Consider the following 20,812-nt stretch of genomic DNA (forward strand, 5'->3'; position numbering starts at 1 on the left):
AGCAAAGCTGTCCGTGCGCGCTCGGGGCAGTTTTAACTATCTCTTTAAGGCAACGCAGAGGGCGGCCAGTTTTTTTTCCTCTGACTACGCGTGGCTGATCCCAACCCAAATGTTCCCGTTCCTCTGGGTGATCGCCGGCACGTAAGGAGGCAGGGCTGTTTTCGCCCGCCTCACGCTGTTCCCGCAGCCACGCTGTGCTGCCCGGGCCTCGGCCGCCCGCCAGGAACGGGAGCTGAGCCCCGTCCCGCTCGCGATGGACGTGACTGAGCCTTAACGCGCGTCCTCCCAGACACTTGGGCCATTGTCAGGGATCAGACGGGGGCCGGGAGGTAAACAAGGGGCTTTTCCTGAAACGACAGAGCGGAGCAAAACCTGCTCCAGCCTCGCTGCTGCCTCCCCGCTCGCGGCATTGGGAGACGGACGAAGCGGGGTGAAACGCGTGGTAAAGCTGCAGGCAGTAATTACAAACCGCCTCGTGTCTGAAAAGACAAGGTCTACTTTCGGTTGCAAAGGCAACTTTTTAATCGCGTAATCGAGTACCCCGGGGGTAAAGTTGGGGCTTATTCCCCGTTTCAGCTTCCCCTGCACGATGGCACCGATGCTGCGCCGAGGCAGGCAGGGAGGGCCAGCAGGTGAGGGGCAGCCGCGGTGCCCTCCTGCCATCAGCAGATGCGGTTCCCTGTCACTGCACACATCACGGCTCTGGCACTGCCGTGGGGACTGAAAGCCAGCTGGGAACAAAGGGAAGAGCTGCAGGGCTGGGATAAGCAGGGGCTCTCCCTGGGGCAGCACAAGCCGTGTCAGCAGAAAATTTCATCCCAGAGATCAAGGGCTGAACAACAAACTGATTCGGAGCTGGAGCAGGAGCAGGGACTGAGGGCAAACAGCACCCACCAGTGTTGCTGCAAAGCCCCCTGGCCCAGAGCTTTGCCAGGGCAATGGCAGATCATCCTTTCAGTCTGGGACAGTCTTGCTGTTCATTTAAAGATGAAAAATGGTGGCACCTCTAGAGTGAACACCCACTGCACCTTTTGCTTGGGCTGCATATGAGCGCTCTGCCTGCCGTAGCCCTGCTGCCCACCTGCCCACCATGCTGTTCGGCTGGCCCCCCTCCAGCCCTGCTCCATGCTGGACATGGCACCCAGGGAGGTCTGAGCATGCAGGCAGCCAGCTGTGCAAGCACCACTTTGGAACACACTCCTTCTCTGTGTGCTTACAGTCAGGGGAGGAAGGATTTTATTTATTTATTTATTTTTAAATAAAACTTCAAATATAAGGCACTACCTGGAAGAAGAGACTGGGGACTTGTTGAAGCACAGCAGCTGACAGCACACATGGTCTGTGCCCCGCAGAGCAGCCCAGCAGAAGCAGCAATGCTGGCAGGGAGGTGTTGAGTAGTACTTAGTCAAGTTACTTCTCACAAAATACCTATTTTTAAACAAGGCGAGTATTTCCTAAAGCCATCCCTCTCTTTTTGTGCTGGCTCACCGCAGAAGGTTTGGGGGCCAGCATGCTCCACGGTTGATTTTACTGCAGTCCAGGAGCAAGCCCTTGTGCTGGAGATGTAAAATATGTGGGGTTTTCCCCTACAACTGCTGGGTGAAAACAGAAAACCCTGCATGGCACGCACACAAAAAGACAAGAGAGGCTGTCATTGTGCAGGCTGTCACGCAGAAGAGGGGCTGTCCCTCCATCCTTTCTCCACCAGCAACCGGAGAGTAGAGCCACAAATTATTTTGCTCCAGCAAAAAGGGAAATCCTTTCAGTGGCTAATCACCACCAGCTACCAGGGAGACAGCACTAGGTTTTACTTCCAAATCTTGCACCACACCTCGCAGGAAGAGCACCAGATTGCAAAACCACCGTCAGAGCTTTGACAGCTGATACTGAGGAAGTTTTCACAAGGGATGCAGAGCTCGTGTCTTTTACTAGACAGTGCGCATTATCAGTTCAGCAGGGATAGGGTGACTGGCTGCTGGCATGTTCGCACTCAAAGTGTTTTTTTCCTGAACTACAGCTGTATGGATGAAGCCAGGGTTACACCAAATGTACCTGCTCCCCTGAGCTCACTCTGGTTTATAGTCTGTTTGAGAAAGGTGTGTGGCTTTGGGCAGAGGGGACCCAGTCTCCCAGCTCAGTGCCTGACTACCGATGCCTCCAAAGCTCTTCACTTCTGCAGGACAGTGCTACGCTTACCCATAGAGCACTGTCTTTGGTACTTAGCAAATCCTTGTTGAGACACCCTAAAATTTTCAGTGTTTCAACCATGTACTTGAATGCCAGCTTGTGGTTGAGAGGAACTCTCCCGACATGGAGGTGTGCTCTGTTGCACTGAGGGTGTCCAGAAGGCCCGTCTTTTTTTTGGGAAAAGAAATACCTAGAAGAAGACTCTTGGGTGCCTGGGTTCTCACACCTCGAGGCCACTGCCCTGGGGTACAGTGGAGCCTTTCAGGCTGAGAGATGCCCTGCAAGCACCCTTTAGTGCAAGGAACTGTCTCTGCCATCCGGCACACTTGCGAGGTTCCATGTACCCTGTCCAGCGGGAAACAGTGGGGTGGAGGCAGGATATCTATTTATCATCCATGTATCTATCTGTCACGTCTGTGTGTCTGCCTATTTATCATCTCTACATGTATGTATGTATGTACATACGTATGTATCATCTGTCTGTATCTATCTGTCTATCTATGTATCTATGTGTATATGTATGTATGTCTCTCTCACCTGTGTCTGTCCCTCTATCTATGCTTGCATCTGTGTGTATCCACGTATGTCTCCATGTATCTCTCTGTCTATCCGCTCTCTGTGTCTGTTCATCTATCCATGTATGTACCCATGTCTCTCTCTGTCCATCGCCGCTGTGCGTCGGTCTGTCCGCCCGGCCCCGCCGGGCGGTCGCGGCGCGCCCGGGCACCCCCAGCGCCTACGTGCGCCCCGACACTGCGCCGATGGCCCGGGCCGTACCATGGGCCGTGCCGCGGCGGGGGCGGCGGGGGCAGAGCGGGTCCGGCGGGCGGCGCGGAGCCGAGCAGCGCCGCGGGAGCCCCGGGCTCCGGGCGAGGCGGCGAGTGCGGGAAGGGGGGGCGGCGAGGCGGGGCGGGGGGGGGGAGCGGGCGGCGGCGCAACAGGTACAAATGGTTCCTCCCCGCAGCGGCGACGTGCAGAAGCGAACGCGCCGCGCCCGCCGCTGTCACCGCCGGGGGGGGACGGGAGGGGGAGCCGCGCCGCGCCGCGGGCGGGCGGGGCCCGGGCCGCTATTGGGCGCTGCTGCCCAGAGGCGGGGCCGGCGCGCGGGCGGGCGGTGCCGCGATTGGCGGGCGCGGCGCGAGGGGCGGGGCGGGGGCCGCGGCGCGCGCGGGGGCCGGGCCAGGGCACAGCAAGAACTTGGCGGTGGCGGGGGCAGCGCGGGGCGGCGGCGGCGCAGGTGAGCGGCGGCGGTCCGCGAGGGCAGCCAGCGAGGGCATCGCGGCGGCTCAGGTGAGCGGTGGGGGGGGCGGTGCTGGCGGCAGGATCGCAGGTGAGCGGGGGCAGCGCGGGGCAGTGGGAGCATCGCGAGCATCGCGAGCGCAGGTGAGCGGCGGCAGCGCAGGTGAGCGGTGGCAGAAGGGACGCCCCGCACTCCTGGCCGGAGTCCGGTCCCCCTGCGCTCTGCCCAGTGTGTCCCGTGCCGCAGGCGGCCCCGCCGCCCCGTCACCCTCCAGGAGCAGGTGAGCCACTGACTAACGCACATTGTGCTCTCCGCGACTCCACTGTGCGTGTGACAGCGGCTAAGCTGCTCCTCGGATATCGCTGTGCGGCGCCGAGGCTGCCCTCCGGGACCGGCAGCCCCCAGCCGCGGGGGGGAGCGTCTCAAGATCGGAGCGTGGGGAGAGCCGGCGTCCTGCGGCGGGGCGGGGGCTGGCGTGCCCCTGGCGCTCCCCCGTGCTCTTCCGAGGTAAATAAGTGCTCGTGGACTCCGTACCAAGTTAAAGAGACGGCTCATCCCGGCCAGTGACGTCTTGATACCCAGTCAGTGACTAACTAAACTGCTATTGCCAAGGGTGTGTTAACAGAAGAGACCGTGTTACTCTGCATGAGTCACCTTTAAAGGGAGACTCTCTAGTCTGTTAAACGAAAAGCAGAAACGAGCCTTGCTTTCCTTTTTTGTTGCTGTTTTGTTTCCCATCCTACCGCTTACCGTTTCTGTCTGCTTTCTAGTTTTTGCGTGAGGGCTCTATGGGCACCTCAGCCTTGGTTGGTTGCTGCAGAGTTGCCTTGCGTGATCGTGCTGTGGTGTCACACCGGGAACTCTGACTTCATGGGCGGGAGGAGCAGGAAGGCGAGCGAGGCACAGACTCCTCTATCTGCCCAGGGTGGTTGTCACTTGAAGTGAAGATGCAGATTGCTTCTCCTACAAAGTTGTCTCTTGCGATTTTTGGGCCGGTGAAGGAGCTGAAGAGTTGACAAGTGTCTTCTTTGAAGTGCAGCGCAGTGCAGCTTTAGCAGCAGCTTAAGCTCATAATAGCCCGCTAGGACGCACCGCAGCCTGTGGTTCCTTGAAAGGACTGATATTCTCCTTCTTGCTTGGGCTGCTCATATGTAGCTGTGGACTGTTATAAAGGCTTGATCTGAAGGAATCGTCACTAGTCTGGTCAGTAACTAGTTAATTGCAAGGAAGGCAGAGCAAGGTCCTCTGCACAGATAAAGTCTCTCACAGAGAAATTTTGCCTGTCTCCATCTCTCCCGCCTGTGCTAATTTGTTGTTTCTTCCTTTCTTCCCATCTGCTTTTCTGTAAGAAAAATCAGCACCCTCTGTGCTCCACACAGACTGAGTGAGGCTCAAATACTCTGGAAACACAGTAAAACCACCTGAATTTACCAAAGCTGCTTTCATGCTTGTTCAGAAGCCAAACAGGCCTTTTTTGGATGGGTGGGAGTGGGGAGGGTGCATGGGAGGGAACACAGGTTCTCGGCTTTCCTCCTTCCCAGCTGCACCTACAGCATCTTCCCACTGCTTGTCCTGAGCAGGCTGGAGCGGTGTCCCCGCATAGCAGGTAGAGGCGGAAAGCTAGTGTAAAATACACCTGTGTATGAATGAGGCTACAAGCTGAGACCATTCCATTTCATAGGTGACCATGCATGTAACAAACCTGTATCTGAAAATGAAGGCACTCTTTCTCTTTGAAGAAATAGTTCTGCATTTGGTACTGTGCCTGATGACTGGCCACTGGCAGAAGCAGCTCCACAGGTCACCTGGCAAGACTTGTCCCGGTTCCTGTGAGCAGCACGGTGGTATGAATACTTCCTGCTACCTATGGAACCATCCTGTTCTGCTCCAGTAAGCAAAGACAAGGGTTTGAAGTGAAGTTTGGATTTTTTTTTTTTTTTATGGTGTCTCTCTACAGTAAGCTGGGGGGAGTGGGGAACATACAGCTCAATTCCTGGTTTTGACATTCTTGTGCCATGATTCGAAACTAACCTGCTGTGCTGTCACCTGAAGTCTTCAATAAATAGTGCAAAACCAATGTTTGGGTTCTTATTACTGTAATCCAGGATGCCAGACCAGCTGAAGAGGAGGGCTGTGCCTTCTCAGTGACACATCTGATGCACATTGCATTCTCTGTGCCTCTCATCTCTTGTTTTGCCTTTGTAGGCAGTGAAAGTGGCTTGAAAATGAGATTGGAAGGGTATGACCTGGTTGTCCATCAAGCGGAAACACCAGCATTGGTGCCTTCACCCCCTGCCCTAGCCGAAGAGCCCTAGAGTGCTCCTGAGTGAAGAGAAAATACACCAAGGCTAAGATGCCCCTTAATTTCGTGTTTATCAGTAGCTAATAAACAGATTCATAAGGTGATACTTAGCCTGGTGACAGGAGTAGTCAGGTGAATAAAGCTGTCACTCAAAACTGATGCTATAAGATTTTTGGGGAGAGGCAGGGTAAGGATTCCTTACAGGAGGGAAAGATGCTGAATATCAGACCCATTAAGGTGAAAGGACTCTTTGTGCTCCTCAAACATTTTTGCTCTTGTTTCAGCGCTTTGCCCAGGAATGTGAGCAGGCCCTAACGCTTCAAACACCACATGGGAAGCGCCTATTATGTTCTATATGTGCCAGTGTCAAGTCCTACATGGCGAGCCTCACTGAAGGAGCAAGCTGGCCTGTGAGGAATAGAAGGAGTACATGAATTGTTTAAGAGGAAGTCAGTCAGTTAAATGCAAGCAGGGGCTTACATAATACATCCCTAAAAAAAAAAAAAAAAATTATGCTGGCAGGAGGTTCTGTTGGGAGAGAAACTTGCTCATCCATACACAAGAAAATTTCCCGGCCTTCTCTAGTGCTTTATAATTTTTTTTTTTTCCAGGGCAAGGTAGAATGCACTCAGTCTTTACCCCAAGACAGAGAAAACAATTGTCATAGGGAGAGCAGATAACACTCCCTGCATGGACGTGTGTGCCAGTTTCTCTTCTCCATCGACAGTGAACTACCCTTGTAGGAGCAGTGCACCCAGCAGCAAGCGGCACAGCATCTGTACACCACTTGGGGAGCAAAACCAACAGACATTTTCTCCTCCAGTCATTCACACCTTTCCTTATGTAACTGGTGGTGAAGCATGTGCTGTAAAAACTGCTTGCAAAATCCAGGAGCTGGGAGGCAGCACAAATGCTGCTAGCACTCTAGAAGAAATTTAAGGAGAAAAAACACCAAACCCAAACAGTGAGGAACTCATGCAAATCCATTACTGAGCATTGAGGGTGTTTCAAGTATTTGCAGATATGTTGCCCTTGAGAAACTATGCTGGCCTGGAGCACTGCTAATGCCCTGATCACCATCTGCAGAGGATGCCTGGCCTTACAAGCCAGTGCAGCCCAGGGTAGATGAGTGAGGAGCTGGGAGCCATTTTTCTTACACAATATTTAAAAAAATAAAATAAAATAAAAGGTAGTGCAGAGAGAAGGGCCCCAGGCAGGCTGGAGGGGGCTGAATTACTCTCCTGAAGGGTGTCTTGCGCTGACAGAGCCTGCAGGTAACTTGCAGAATTATTTTCTTAAAATAAAAAAATGCTGCGACTGTTCACCAGTGAAAAATAGGTATACCCTCTGCTTTGTGATTTTTGGGTGGCACTGGAGCTGGCACTGAGAAGGATCCAAGGAGGAAGAAGCCCTGAAGTCTGTTCCTGCCCACCTCAGGGAAGGAAGAATCTGCTGTGCAGTGCCCAAGAGACATGGGGATATGGCTCCCCGCTCATCCACACACAGCGTCCTTGAGCCACCCAGTACACTTGGATCCCTGCCTTGCCTGGAAGCCAGTTGTTCCCTCTCCAGTATACACAGCTTTTGGTTTGGTTTTTAAGGGGAGAAAAACAATAACGTATTTGCTTTGTTTTAATCTCATAACAATGAGTAATTCCTTCCTACTGCTCTGTAGTGGCCTAGAAAAGGACAGCATCATCTCCACTGTAGCAAGAAGGCTTCTCCCAGGGCATAAAATTTTAATTAGGAACAATCATGCAGCCTTGAAATGGGAATTGCAAGCAGCAAAAAAGTCAAACCATCAATAAAATATTCAATGGCAGAAATGTATTATTGACACAGCCTTTACAGCAGATAAAAGTGGAAAGGGAGGGGAGCCAGACCGGGTATCGAGCCTCGCTCAGTTAAATAACGCACGGGGATCTACACGCTCACTGTGCCATTTGCACAGCCCCCCATGTTGGGAGGAATATAGGTCACCTATGGGTGAGGACTTCCCTAAGTTAATAAATAAGTTTGACTAAGCCTCCCTGCCCCAGTGTGAGAGGCGTTAATCAAAGTAATTTATTACCTCACAAAACACCACTGCCTTTACAGGAGCTGGGTGATGGTTTATGGGACAAAACAAATGAAGAAAATCTGCAAAATACCACAGCCTTGAGCTGAAAAAACAGTTTGCCTCTGCCACGGTGCTGTCTGGAACCCCATGCCTGATTCTCAAGCCTTGGTGGAGGACACAGCCAAGTCCCCCATCCCATGCAGCAGTTCCAAATCCTGAATCCCCATCACGGGGCATCAGCTGCAGGGTCAAAATCTGCCATAAGTATTTTTTAAATCCTTATTTTCCTCCCCATCCAAGAACGATTGGCGCTGGTTTGGTCTGTCAGATCATGGTGAACAGAAATAACCCACAAAAATAATCAAATAATATCTAAGCAGAAGCACAGGACAAAAGTCCCATGCAAAAATCAGAGATTCAAATAAATTTTCTGTCCTGTTTTTCCTGGTGACCACCTTTTTTTTTTTTTTTTTTTAAATTTCCATTTATTTTGTGGAAGGCAAAGCCACAAATGTAGCCCCAAAACCAAAAGATCCAGTTTTTAACCCGTGGAGGTCAGTTTTTCAGGGCATGTGGAAGGCTTCACATATCCCAAAATCTGGCCACATCCAAGGCAAGCAGGGTTTCTGAACCCACTTTTTGGGGCAGTTTTCCCTCAAGCAGCACTGCATTGCTCTTTAAAACCTCCATCACCCTCCACTTCTCTTCTTATCAAGGTAGAGTCTCATTTTAAAAGCAAGAGAGCCCAAATCACAAGCACAAGAAGCCCCAAAAGCAAGCAAGCAGGGAAGAAACTTCTTCATGCGGCTGCATGGAGCAAATGTATATTAAAATAACTCATTTTCACTGAGATATATAATTTAAGGAGGTGGCAGGGGGGAGCACCAAAACCTCACAGATAACAAAAAAGAATAACTGAGTCAAAAAAAGACAACTCTGAAATTGCATCTCCCCACTGCAGCAGCTCTCCCCAGTTGTAACTGGAGAGGCAGCTGCACCTGTGCTCTCCCAGTGAAGCAAACATTTAATATCACTTGACCAAGCAAGCTGCTGAGCTGCAGTGGAACCTCAAAAATCAGCTTTGAGTGGGGCGTGTAACCAGGAACTAAAGCCCAGCATAGCCTCAGGGGAGATGCTGACAGAGAGCAAGAGCTGATTTTCTCACTTGTAGTTATCCAGGTGCAGGTGGAATGGCTTGTTGGCAAATGGATGGTTTCCCCCTTATCCTCCTGTTCCTATCTGCAGCTGAGCGCCATCCCTTTCTCCTCCTGTCCTAAAATGCTCTGAGCTGCTGCTGTGCATTATTAAAATGCTGCCACGTTTCATCCCAGAGATGGCCACCCTCTCACTGGAGACAAGCTTCAACTGCTGGTTGTGAAGCACTTTGCGATTTAAAAAAAAAACCAAAAACAAAAATGCAAAAAAGCAGAGGTGGCAATGAGGTGTGCAAACCACTCAGATGTGCCTGTTGGGCACTGGACCAGGAGCTGACAGGGACTGCTTATCCTGGGCCCCAGCAGCATGCTCACACCCACTTTGCTCAAATACTTTCCCAAAGATTTATTGAAAATTGAAACTGTGGCACACAGAATTACATTTGTATGGGGAAAGTGGAGTTTTATTGCAAATACTGTGCCCAGGTCACATTTTTTGCATCTGATGCATTGAAAACAGGCATGGGGACCTCTGGAGAAACCAATCCTCTATTCAAATTGCTTTGGTTTCACAATTAAAATACAAGGTGACCCACTGGAACAGATGTACAAAAACCGAGAGTAACTACTGGCCATCGAATAAAAACAATCAGTGAAATGTCACCAAGAGTGTTTCGGTCCTGCTCCTCACCCATCCCACCACCAGGAAAGGGCTCATTCTGCAATTTTTTCATTTTAAAAACCAAGTTGAAAAATGATGTGGATTTAAGAAAAACAAGTCCCCACTGCGTTCCTTGCTCCCTTGAAGCCTGATCCGTGGCACTGCAGAAAGGGGTTTCTACTGCAAGCTTCTTACAAAAAAACAGGAGGAGCAGCAATTTGTCTTAAAGCTGCTCTTGTGCCTCCATTGCAGCCCGTGAAGAGGCTGTTTGTTATGGCCTTGCTGGCTGCAACGAGATGCTGTAAAATCTGTTAACTTGCTCCATCCAGGCGAGCCTCCAAGCCAGTCTCTACCACAGCTTCACTCCCCTAGTCAAAGAAGCAAGGACTTTTCCGAATGCATGATCGATCTTCTGAGGAGGCTACGTGGAATGGGAGTGCTGCTGGTTTTTGTCAAATATAGAACACGCTTCAAAAAACAGAAGGGTGTCACTGCCATCCGCAGGGCAAGAGGGTTGCTTTGTGTTGTCTGTCTCTGGTTTTATTTTATAGTCCGTAAAAATACTCTGTCTGGCCATCCACGTCCATTCACGATATAAAGCAGTAAAAATAAAGTATATATATATAATGGTTTATTTATACAGTTACACTTGCAAGGCAATTGATCCTCAGCTGGCTGGGCCCTTCTACCTCCAGATGCTCTGCCTGGTTGATATGACTGCAAGATAAGACAAAAACAACTTGAGCAACCCCGTCATGGTGGGCAAGCACTTGCAAAAAGTAAAGGGGAATGGAGAACAGGATGTACATGAACACAAAGCCTGGACTGGGAGATAGATTTGCAGATGCTGTAGCATCTGGTGAGATGGGGATGGGTGTTTCAGGCCGTCAAGAGGATGGCAGGAGGGTTTTGCTGAGGAGACGGTGGTGTGGATGGGAATGGGATGCCAGGATGCAGGCAGCATTGCCACAGTGGACAGGGCCATCACAGCTTGTACATGCTGCACATGGATAAATGCTGCAAGGTGGAAAAAGGGTTGCAGAAGGTGGAAAGGGTATTGGGGCAAACTGATCCTCAAGATGGAGCAAAAGCGACTCCTGTAAAAGACGGGAGCCAAATCCTGTCTTAGCCCTAGCAAGTTCTTAGCCCTGGGGAATGCAAGGTAGCAGAGGAGGGGATGAGGAGCATCCTCTGCAGCTCCCAGCAAGGCAGACAGCCAGACTGCCAGTGTGCAAGCCCCTGGCAGCAGAGGCTGCTGGGCTGTAAGCTTTGCTCTTCCTAATGGTATCTATAAATAGCCCTGGCCTCCTGCTCCTAGCACATGCTCGCTCTCTGCAGTCCGTTTTGGACAGCAAAAGGCTCTCTCTCCTTCCTGTGCATCCTCCCCAGGCCGGCTCATGCTCCTGCAGTCCTGCCAGCATGTACGCACCCTCAGGATTCAGGCTGGACACCAGGGGCTCCGGCAGGGTCCTGGGATGGCTGAGGAGCTGCTTGGTGCTGGCCCAGGGAGGTGATTCGGTGTCGGCGGTGGGAGGAAAACCTGTGGGATAGGGAAACATGCCTGGCTCAGGCGGGTCTTGTGTGGGCACAGCTGCAGCAGTGTCACAGAGCAGCTACCTCACCCTCTCCGTGTGCTCCAGAGCAGAAATGACCAGGTCCCTTTTTTTCCCCCCCACTCCCTGCCATGAAAGCCCCCCATCACCTCCTCATGTCCCTGCGAGAATACGGACGTGGCTCTGAGCACCATGCCTACCCTTCTCTCACCAAGCACAAAGAGGTCACTGGTAGCCAGAGCCATCCCCACCAGCCCACAGCCCCTAGGGGCTGACCCTGGCCCTCAGCCACCTGCATTGTGCCACCACCATGGTGGTGGCATGCAGCAATGCTGTGAAGGAAAGCTCCCTGCGGCCGCCCCGCCCCCAAAAGCAGCAACGCGAAATCCGACCCCTGAGCATGGCTACGAGCAGCCCTGAGGCTTCAATGAGGAGCAAGAAGGAGCCCAGGGGCTGGTAAACCTCAGAGCCACCTGGGGCAGTGAGCGACTGCCATGCCGGCACTGAAACTCCATCCCTGCTGCATAACCTCAGCGCGCAGGGCTGAACTGGCCACTGTGGGGCCACTCGCGTTGGAGGAGGTGCTGACGCCCTTGGAGGGGGAGGCAGGGAGCTGGCAGGGATCCCACGGAGCAGCCCCCACGGCCGAGCCGGCGGTAGCATGCTGACCTCCGTTTCTCCGGCAGGCTGGCAGCTCGCGCGGGCTCGGCTCCGGCTGGGCATCCTCCTCGGACCTGGCCTGCAGGACGGTCACCGTGGCCCCCGTCTGCTGAATAAACTGCTGCAAATTACACTGCCTCAGCTCCTTATTTAACTCTTCCAGTTCTCGGGTCTGGGCCTGCAAAACACACACCGAGGGCGAGGGCAGGTTGAACCGCATGTCCGCTGTGTGCCCCAGAGCGGCCAGCACCCCTGGCTGGGGCTCACTCTACCAGGGCCGGGGGTACCGCGGTTTGGCCGTTCTCCGAGGGAGGCGGCAAGCCGGGTGCCCGGGCGATGAGGGTGAGGAAGGTGGTGCTTTGGGAACAGCCCTGCTCTGCGGCGTCTCCACAAGAGGGTGCGAGCAGCCATCAAACAGTGCCTGCTGCAGAGCTGGGAGACGCTAGACGCAAGCGAGACGTTGAAGACAAGATGCTGGAAGCGTGGCAAGCCCTGAGGAAGGGCAGCTACCACCACCTAGCTGAGCAAAAGCTTCTCCCTTTTGCTCCACCAAAGGGGAGCTGCTGGGCAGAGGGGGGTTGTCACGCAGTATCTGGACCTTCTTGGGGAAGAGGACCAGGATGGGTGAGCTGGGGGGCATCATGGCTCAGCCCCACAGCTGACATCTCCACACTGCACAGACTTCCACAGTGAACCTGAGCACAGCTTGCATGGTCAAAAGGCACAGGCACTCTGGAGACCTATGCTACCCCTCTCCGTGAATCCTTTACCTAATATAATGCAGACTCTTGTGCCAAGGCCACCAACCCCATACACAGGCCTTTTGCTCCAGCACCATCCTCTGTGCTGGAGCAGGATGATGCTGTGTTTTCCATGCACCATCCAGTGGAAGTTCCAGCCCAGATGCAGCTTGCAGAGAATGATGGGTGTGGGACCCTGCACTGGTTGGGTAAGCGCAGTGATGTCCCCTTCAACAGCAGTCACTGCCACTGAGCTGTCTCGGTGCACCCAGCCCCATGCTCAGCGGCCAGATGGGGAGGACCAACCCCGCTCAACCCATCGGCCCCCATGGTGCTGGAAGCCTGGTCCCATTCCCTCCACATCGTCCCATCACCCCAATCGGGCTGCTCAGCCCAGTCCTACCTACCTGCAGGTTCCTTTCAGCTTCCTCCAGGGCCTTCTCCACACTGGCCAGGTTGCTCTCCAGCTGGGTGCCTTGCTTTACCTTGGCCTCCAAGTCCCTTTTCATCTTGGCAGCCACGTCCTCCAGTTCTGTGGGGCTGGGCACAGGGGTGTCCTTCCCCCTCTTGGCCCTCTCAGCCATCTCCCACTGGATTTCATCCTGCAAGGCTTCAGTTTGAGCACTCAGCTCATAGATCCTCTGGGTGTACTCCTCCAGGCTGGCCCGTAGGCTCCTAAGCCGCTCCTGCCGCTCCCGCTCACACTCCTTCTCCAGCCGGAGCTCACTCTGCCAAAATTCCTCCTCACCCAGCTCTGCCTCATTCCTCCGTACCATGTGCTCCAGATAGAGGATCTCATCCTCCTGGCCAGTGAGCCGGCTGCACTCCCAGAGCCGTAGGTCTGTCTCCAGGGTGTCCCTGTGGGCCTCCAAGGAAAGCAGCTGCTCTTGCTGCTGCAGCACCCTCCTAAACAGTTCCTCCTTGGAAGGCTGAACAAGGCCACCACTCTCCAAGTCCATTCCTTCTCGTACTTGATGCCTCCAGCGGCTCATGGCAAACACATTGCTGGAGCCTGTAGAACCCAAGTTGAAGGTCATGGATTTTTTCGGCTCCCGGGAACGAGGTGCATCTGTACCAGCAGGCCTGGGCTTGATGGGCAGGCTGGCCCGGATGAACGTCCTCTCGGGGGCTTGGGGAGCGCCCTCCGAGGAGGGCCGTTCTGCCACACTGGGACCCGTTCGCCGCAGGACAAATTGCACATCATTAGCATACTGCCCGCACTTGGCCAGTGACTCCAAGGGGCACTCCAGTGGCAGTAGTTGCCGCTCCTTCTCCCGCAGCTTCTGCACCAGCACATAGCGGCCTGTCTGACCTGCAGAAGGAGGTGAGCAGCTCAGATGGGGAAAGCCACGGCCAGCAGTGGTGTACCAAAGCTGCTGCTCCATGGGCAGCAGCTTGCAACATCCCCATCAACCCAGAGCAGGACCCCCACCGACCTAAGGCCTCTTCTCCCCACGAAACACCTTCAGACAGGAGTATCCCCTCAGCAGATGCCTTCACCCGCAAAGGGGCATCCCCCCAGCAGATGGAGATGGCTCACCAATGGCCCGTGCCAAGGCGATGACCACTTCTTGGCAGGTGGTTTGCTCCGAGACACCACAGACGACCCTCTGGATCCCATCTACCCAGACCTTCAGCTCCATCCCCACGGCTGCTGGGCCTCAGGCGTGTGGGGTCATCGCAGGAGAAGCTGCCTGCAGGGAGATGAGAAACCAGGTTTCCATCCCAAGCCGTTAATGAGGAATCCAAGACACTAAGAGCAGTGTCATTGAATCATCTTTAACAACACCATCACAAAAGGTGCATCTTAGACCAAGCAGTTGCTCACTGCTGCCCTCCATCTCTGCAGCTCTCCTTGCACAAGGACTGCATTTCTGTTGATATTACTGAAATACTGATGTTCATCTGCCAAAAAAAACCCTAAACCAACAACTTTTTTTTTATCATCTCATGTTGGATAGTGGGTCCGAATCTTCCCATGGTGAGAAATGATGAGGTTTGTGTGACTGCATAGTGCCCAGAAGAAGATACCCAGGTAATTTCCGCAGTGAGTGCATACTTTTAATGGGTTTCATGGACTTCCACTGCAATTCCTCTGACAATTTGGCAGCGTGGCACCATGGGATTTTTCAAACAATATTGGAAAAGGCAGAAAAATTGCCAGCTGTCCACCTTCTCAATAGGGTATTGAGGGAAGGTGTAGATAATGCCCATTTAAATCTATTTACTTCCATGTCAATTAATCAGAGAGAGATTAAGAAATGAAAATAAAGCCATCTTCTGCAAAAAACATGACCAAAGGTAAGTTTGGGAGGGGCAGCCAGGCAAGAATGCCCATGGTGAAACCTGGGCTCCTGGAGGATTCTCTGCCCAACACCAGAGCACAGCCTGACTCCTGCCCGGCAGTTACTTCTGCATTAAAATAACACCCATCGGCCTCCTGCCTCTTCCAGCAGCCCAAGAACTGCAACAATCTTTAAAGACAAAAAGAAAAAACAAATAAGCACAAGCTGTAAAGAACACAAATGTTTGAGCTTCCAGTGTTTCCAAACACTGTGCAAACAGAGATGTATCTTTTTTTTCCTGTATAACACATTTTATTCTAGCATCAGACTTGTCTGAAAGCCCCAGACAGACAAACATATACAGGAGATTTCCAGGCCCTCTGTCCAGTGGGTCTCAAACCGCTTTCCCAACCTAACCCAGCTGGTCAGTCTCTCCATCCCTCAAGCTGCAGCTCTGTGATGCTTGCAGCTGTACTGCAAGAAAGCTTGACCTCTGGTCCAACACCACTTTTTCCTTATTTTTTGTTGCCTGCTTGAGTAATCAAAGGGAGGGCCCAAAGGGTCCTGCGTCCAGCAAAGAGGGATTCTTGCCGCAGCGTGAGAAAGGCAAGGAGAAACCTGATATAGCTTGGTGAGGCTGTTCCCTGTGGGTGTCGTGTCCTGTTGGTGCCACCCCAGTCCACCCTGAAACGTGGGCAGAGAGCCGCTGCTGCAAATACCTCAGCACTGAGCTCATGTTTGCTTTGGCTGGGTAGCTGGGGAAAACCGGAGGGGGTGCAGGGCACCTTGGGCTCTGCTGACCCCTAGGTGAGACCAAACCCACTAATTTGCAAGGTTTAATCCAGCTTCCTTTCAAAGCTGGGTTTTGGCACTGCTCCCCCCACCTCATACATTCAAGGCTGCAACCAGATCCTGGCATGGAGCGAAGTCCAGGCGCCACTGTGGCACCACGGAGCTCATGCGAAGCCACCGTGTTTCCTCCGCCCTACCACCCTAAAGCCCAATGTGGGGTGGCAATACCTCTCAGAGAGCACTGCCTCCACCTTGGCCAGAGACCTGGCTAGTACCAAACACAGCTTCCCCCTCCTGGACCCCATGGGGAGGCCAGGAGCTTAAAAATAAATAAGAAAAAAAATAACCCAACCGTTTGAATTGTGTCGCACAGACTCACCTTGCCTAAAAAATACAGTGACTGCCAAACCCTGTTGGGTGTGGGAGCAGGATGGTTGCCGGCACCCCAGTCCTAAGCACCTGTCTGGGTTCAAACTCAGCACCAACCTCTGGCCCCACCTTGGCTGGCCACCCTGGCAATCATTTACCAGCAGCCAGCACACAGCACACCACTGCCAGAGAGGTGGAAGCAGCAGCAGGCAGCTTTTCACCCAATATGGGGGACCCTCCTCCAAAAAGCAGTTGGTGCATTGCTCCCCTTTGCATTGCTCCGTGCTGCATCCCCCAGCACCCCAAAATCCAGTCATTTTCATTATTTCCTTAAATTGTTGCAAATACAGGAGGTGTCCCTTAACCAACTGCTTGTTGTAACCTGTGGGGTTTTTGGGGGCTGCATACCCAAGTGTGCTGCCCAGTACGGGATGTTATCTGCTTCCTTGCATGGGAGTGGTAAACAGGGCTAGGGGCTGCTCCCTCCTCTACCTGCCCTCCTTGCCCCTTTACCAGGGCTGCCTCTCTTTCCCTAAAGCTCTGGGCTGATGGAGGAGCTGACAGTATGCAAGCAGCTCATCCTCATCTGGGAGGACTGGGAAAGCTGCCTGGAGGAGAAGGACCTGGGGCTGTTGGTTGACAGCCGACTGAACACGAGCCAGCAGTGTGCCCAGGTAGCCAAGAAGGCCAATGGCATCTTGGCTTGTATCAGAAATGGCATGACCAGCAGGTCCAGGGAGGTATTCTGCCCCTGTACTCGGTACTGGTGAGACCGCACCTCGAATACTGTGTTCAGTTCTGGGTCCCTCACCACAAGAAGGATGTTGAGGCTCTGGAGTGTGTCCAGAGAAGAGCAATGAAGCTGGTGAGGGGGCTGGAGAACAAGTCTTAGGAGGAGTGGCCGAGAGAGCTGGGGTTGTTTAGCCTGGAGAAGAGGAGGCTGAGGGGAGACCTTAGTGCTCTCTACAACTACCTGAAAGGAGGTTGTGGAGAGGAGGGAGCTGGCCTTTTCTGCCAAGTGACAGGGGACAGGACAAGGGGGCATGGCCTTAAGCTGCCTCAGGGGAAGTTCAGACTGGGTATCAGGAAAAGATTTTTCACAGAAAGGGTCATTGGGCACTGGCAGAAGCTGCCCAGGGAGGTGGTTGAGTCACCTTCCCTGGAGGTGTTTAAGGGACAGGTGGACGAGGTGCTGAGGGGCATGGTTTAGGGATTGTTAGGACTGGTTGGACTCGATGATCCAGTGGGTCCTTTCCAACCTAGTGATTCTATGACTAGTGATGCTCTTTGCTCCCCGCAATGTCTGCTTAGGGGAGGATACCACAACCTGCATGCAGCGTCTCGTCCCCAGTATACTACTGTGCCAGCATCACATTGGTTCAGAAAAAAACCACCCAAACAACCTAAAAGCCACCAGGCGATAAATCCTAAAACCTGTACCTTACCCGCAGCATCAGCTCCGCTGCAGCCCTGTTGTGCCCTCTCCCAGCTCTTTGGCATCACACTTAAAAACATTAACAGGTGCGAGGCAGTCTCATTGCTCCACTTGCAAACACATTGCTGCTCTCCCCAGCTTCATTGCAACACCCTTCTTTAATTAGTAGGTGACTCCATTATGCCACCAGGTAGTAAAAAGGGCTTTTTCTGGGTGAGAGTCACTTTTCTCGGGGAAGAAGCGCTTCTGGGCTGGAGGCCAGTTTCCAGCTGCTGGTTTGTATTTGCCCTAGTAGGTCACTTTGATCATGAACCAGAAGTGCAGGCAGCTGCCAGGCCCTGCCAGCACCCTGAAAACAGCACAAGGAAGTGAGCAAGTGGCTGCAGGCACTCGGATATGTGATGGCCACTCCCAAAAGCCACTCTTATTTCATTCTTATTTCCCCGCTATGGATTTCTAAATAATTTTTATTGGAAGCAGATTTGACTAATTTTCTGCTCCCTTCCTCATGCAATGGGTCCTAAAATTGAGGGTAGGGATGACTCACACCATGACTTCAACGAATTTTCTAACTGGGAATTGGAATTTCAAATGCTGCTGCTACACTAAAAAAAAAAAAAAAAATTAAAAAAATTATATATATTAACAATCTCAGATTTTGCAGCTATATTTTGTTTCCTGGTGCTGCTGTCTCCCAGCCTTCCTGAAGCTGCCAGGGAGAAGGAAATGGAGATGAAGGGACACTTCTGCACATGAGGCGGTTACATGTTTTGCATAGCTCCTGCAAACCACCATCCTGATTGCTGCCAGGACTTGGAAGAGTTCAGCAATCGCCCTGTACCTGAAAGAATACATGGCCAGCCAAGAAAACCAGCCAGTCACCCTCCTTACAGAAATAAGGACTGCCACCAATTTGCAGGGACCCCATCATTGTCTTCCACAGGAACTGAGACAGCATCTTCCAGCCAAAGACCGCAAACACTTTGTAAGTGCCTTTCTCTTGCCTTTTGCCACACACAAGAAAAAAAAAAAAACTGGTTAGGGAAAAAAAACAATTTTGCACCCAACAGCAAGGCCAGCTGCAAACCAAACCCCAAAATATCCCAAATGGCTCTCAGCTGCAACCCAAACACCTGTGCCAGAGCACTTAACAGGCACAGTCTGGGACCAGCGTGAAGGTTCTGAGCCACACATCCTGCCAATGATAAGGTTTCACCCCTTTCAGGGATTTGCTTGCCTCCACCTCCTAAGTCTACCTCTTGGCAGAGAGCTGGGTACACGGCTGGGCAGGCAGGAGAGCAGCAGCACAGGGAGAGCTTCCCAGCAAGCCTAATTAAAACTGCAAAAAGCCAGAACACCAGCCTTTTGGGTCAGGATTTAGGCTAGGGTAGGGTTATAAAGACTCATAATTAATAAAGATGCATTTGTACTTGAGATGAGTCCACTATGCAAAGAAGACCAAGGTGTCCACGGAGACCAGAGGCTCACACTCTGAGAAGCGGCATACTCGTGGTCATTTTATTCCTGCTTTGAACTTGACCCTGTCACTCTTCTCCTGCACGATGAGAGTGGGGTACTTGTCTGAGCTGCATGCAGACACACAAGTTAAAAAAACCCCAACAATACACAAGTAAACAGCAAGCAGTGAGGGGAGGAATAGCCCTATGCTACCATCCTGCATGCTGCAGTACCAGCAGGCTGGCCATGACTCACTGCCATGGATCACTGGATCACCTGCTGTGGTGACACATCCAGCAGTTATTTAATGCTTCCTGAGGTCTCTCCCTGCCCAAAGCACCAGGACCAGCTCCTGGGCACCAAAGGGAAGAGATGGTACTTGCTTTTGTGCTGAAACCATCCAATGGGACAGAAGCCTCCCCATTACTGAAGTGTGGAGACGTGACCCAACATAGAGAAGATCAATGGGGAACTGAAGCCTCCTGCAGGCACTCATCTTGCAACAGGTTGGACAGGAGAGGCCGTGGTTCAGGCTCCCCTCCAGCCCATCAACAGTGTCCTCTTGATTCATGTCCCTCTTTTGGAGTGGCTTTATCTGCCCTGGGCTGGGGTGTTGCAGGGATAGAATAAACTCTGCTGGGCTTCCCATGTCATGTCTGTCCCAGGCACGGAAATGCTGCAGTCAAAGGTTGATTCAGTGTCAAAGGGCTGACACTGCTGGCAGGTCCAGTGCTGGGCAGAGATGATCAGCCATGGCAAGGCTGATGTGGTGGCTCTTCCTGGGCTGGCAGGTCCTACTTTAGGTGGAGATGATCACCCATGGCTCTGAACATGCCGTCTGCAGACTCTGACGACCACTGATGGTCATTGCCATTGCAGCAGGGAGCACCAGGTGAAGTCCTGCCAGCAGCCACATGGTGCAGGACCTTTTCACAGTGCCATACTCATCCTGGGGATGCTGGGCCCAGGATCCTGAAGGGACACCTTCTCCTGGCCTTGTGCAAAACAGCCAAAAGGGCCACCTGCTAAAGAGGTCATTGTCCCCTCCTGAAGCATGGGGGCCACCAGGCTGCAGGCAGGACACAGGAGCAGGGCTGCAGCATTGGGCAGCAAAAGAGTTAATTCAGCCTGGCACAAAGAGCTGACAGGAGTTAAACAAGCTCAAGATGTGACAAACAAGTCCTACCAGAGCAGTCACAGCTCAGAGAGGTAGCTCCTTATCCTTCCGCCAGCACAGGGAGTGTATGCAAGCGTCACTCACCCCCCAGGCCTATTCAAGCCATCATGTCTTGTGCAAGGTGGCCACAAGCACCCAGAAGCAAGGAAGCATCAGGCACACGGCTCTAATTCACACCAGAGCAACTTATTTAGGGGTAGCCACAATAGTCCCTGCATCCTTGGTCTACCCATCATGCCCTGTCAGCTTCTTGCTCTGTCACAGCATGCCTGACAGCAAACCCTAAAAATCAGCAAATTACTGACTTATGTAATTTCAAAACCACACAAGGGTTTTGTGGACTCCACTTTTCTCTCCTTCTTTGGCTCAGGATAGGGTAACCACTGCAAACACTGCCCTGAAGATGCAGCTTTACCAGAGGTGTGCAGATGGATCCCAGGCCACATACACTCCAAGGCTCTGTCACACTTTTACACCAAGTGGCTCCTGCTGGGGGGGGCCTTACGATGTCTATGTACACTCAGCATCTGCAGAAGTTACATCCATGTTTCGAAGGCTTTTTGCACCCAAAGGAGCTCAAAGAGCCAAGACCAGCAAAGTCCTGTGGCACCTGCATTGCTCAAGAGCTGAAGCATCACTTGAGACTGAAGCCACAGACCACCATTGAAGTCCCACAGCACCCCATGGGGAACACATCCCACATATTAAGATCTTGCAGGAGCTGCCCAAAGAGAAAGACT

At 52.6% G+C, this 20,812-nt stretch overlaps 1 protein-coding gene across 8 annotated transcripts in view; it reads right to left on the reverse strand.

Moving 5' to 3' along the window:
* Positions 1-8,947: 8,947 nt before the first annotated feature.
* LOC104068923 (ras association domain-containing protein 7) overlaps positions 8,948-20,812 on the reverse strand; it is a 35,021-nt gene continuing 23,156 nt past the window's right edge. For 2 of the 8 annotated variants that reach the window (XM_054068430.1, XM_054068429.1), the window contains exons 2-6: positions 14,097-14,250; positions 12,964-13,868; positions 11,826-11,994; positions 11,033-11,143; positions 8,948-10,320 (exon numbers count right to left, since the gene is read on the reverse strand). In XM_054068430.1, coding sequence (XP_053924405.1) covers positions 10,289-10,320; positions 11,033-11,143; positions 11,826-11,994; positions 12,964-13,868; positions 14,097-14,199 — 1,320 coding nt within the window. In that variant the 5' untranslated portion in view covers positions 14,200-14,250 and the 3' untranslated portion in view covers positions 8,948-10,288. Of the gene's footprint in view, positions 10,321-11,032; positions 11,144-11,825; positions 11,995-12,963; positions 13,869-14,096; positions 14,251-16,012; positions 18,032-20,812 lie in introns of those variants that run through there. The other 6 variants (XM_054068428.1, XM_054068425.1, XM_054068426.1 and 3 more) reach the window with 4 other exon arrangements.

This window comes from Cuculus canorus, chromosome 5 (assembly GCF_017976375.1).
Source record: "Cuculus canorus isolate bCucCan1 chromosome 5, bCucCan1.pri, whole genome shotgun sequence".
In the NCBI taxonomy this organism is placed as follows: domain Eukaryota; kingdom Metazoa; phylum Chordata; class Aves; order Cuculiformes; family Cuculidae; genus Cuculus; species Cuculus canorus.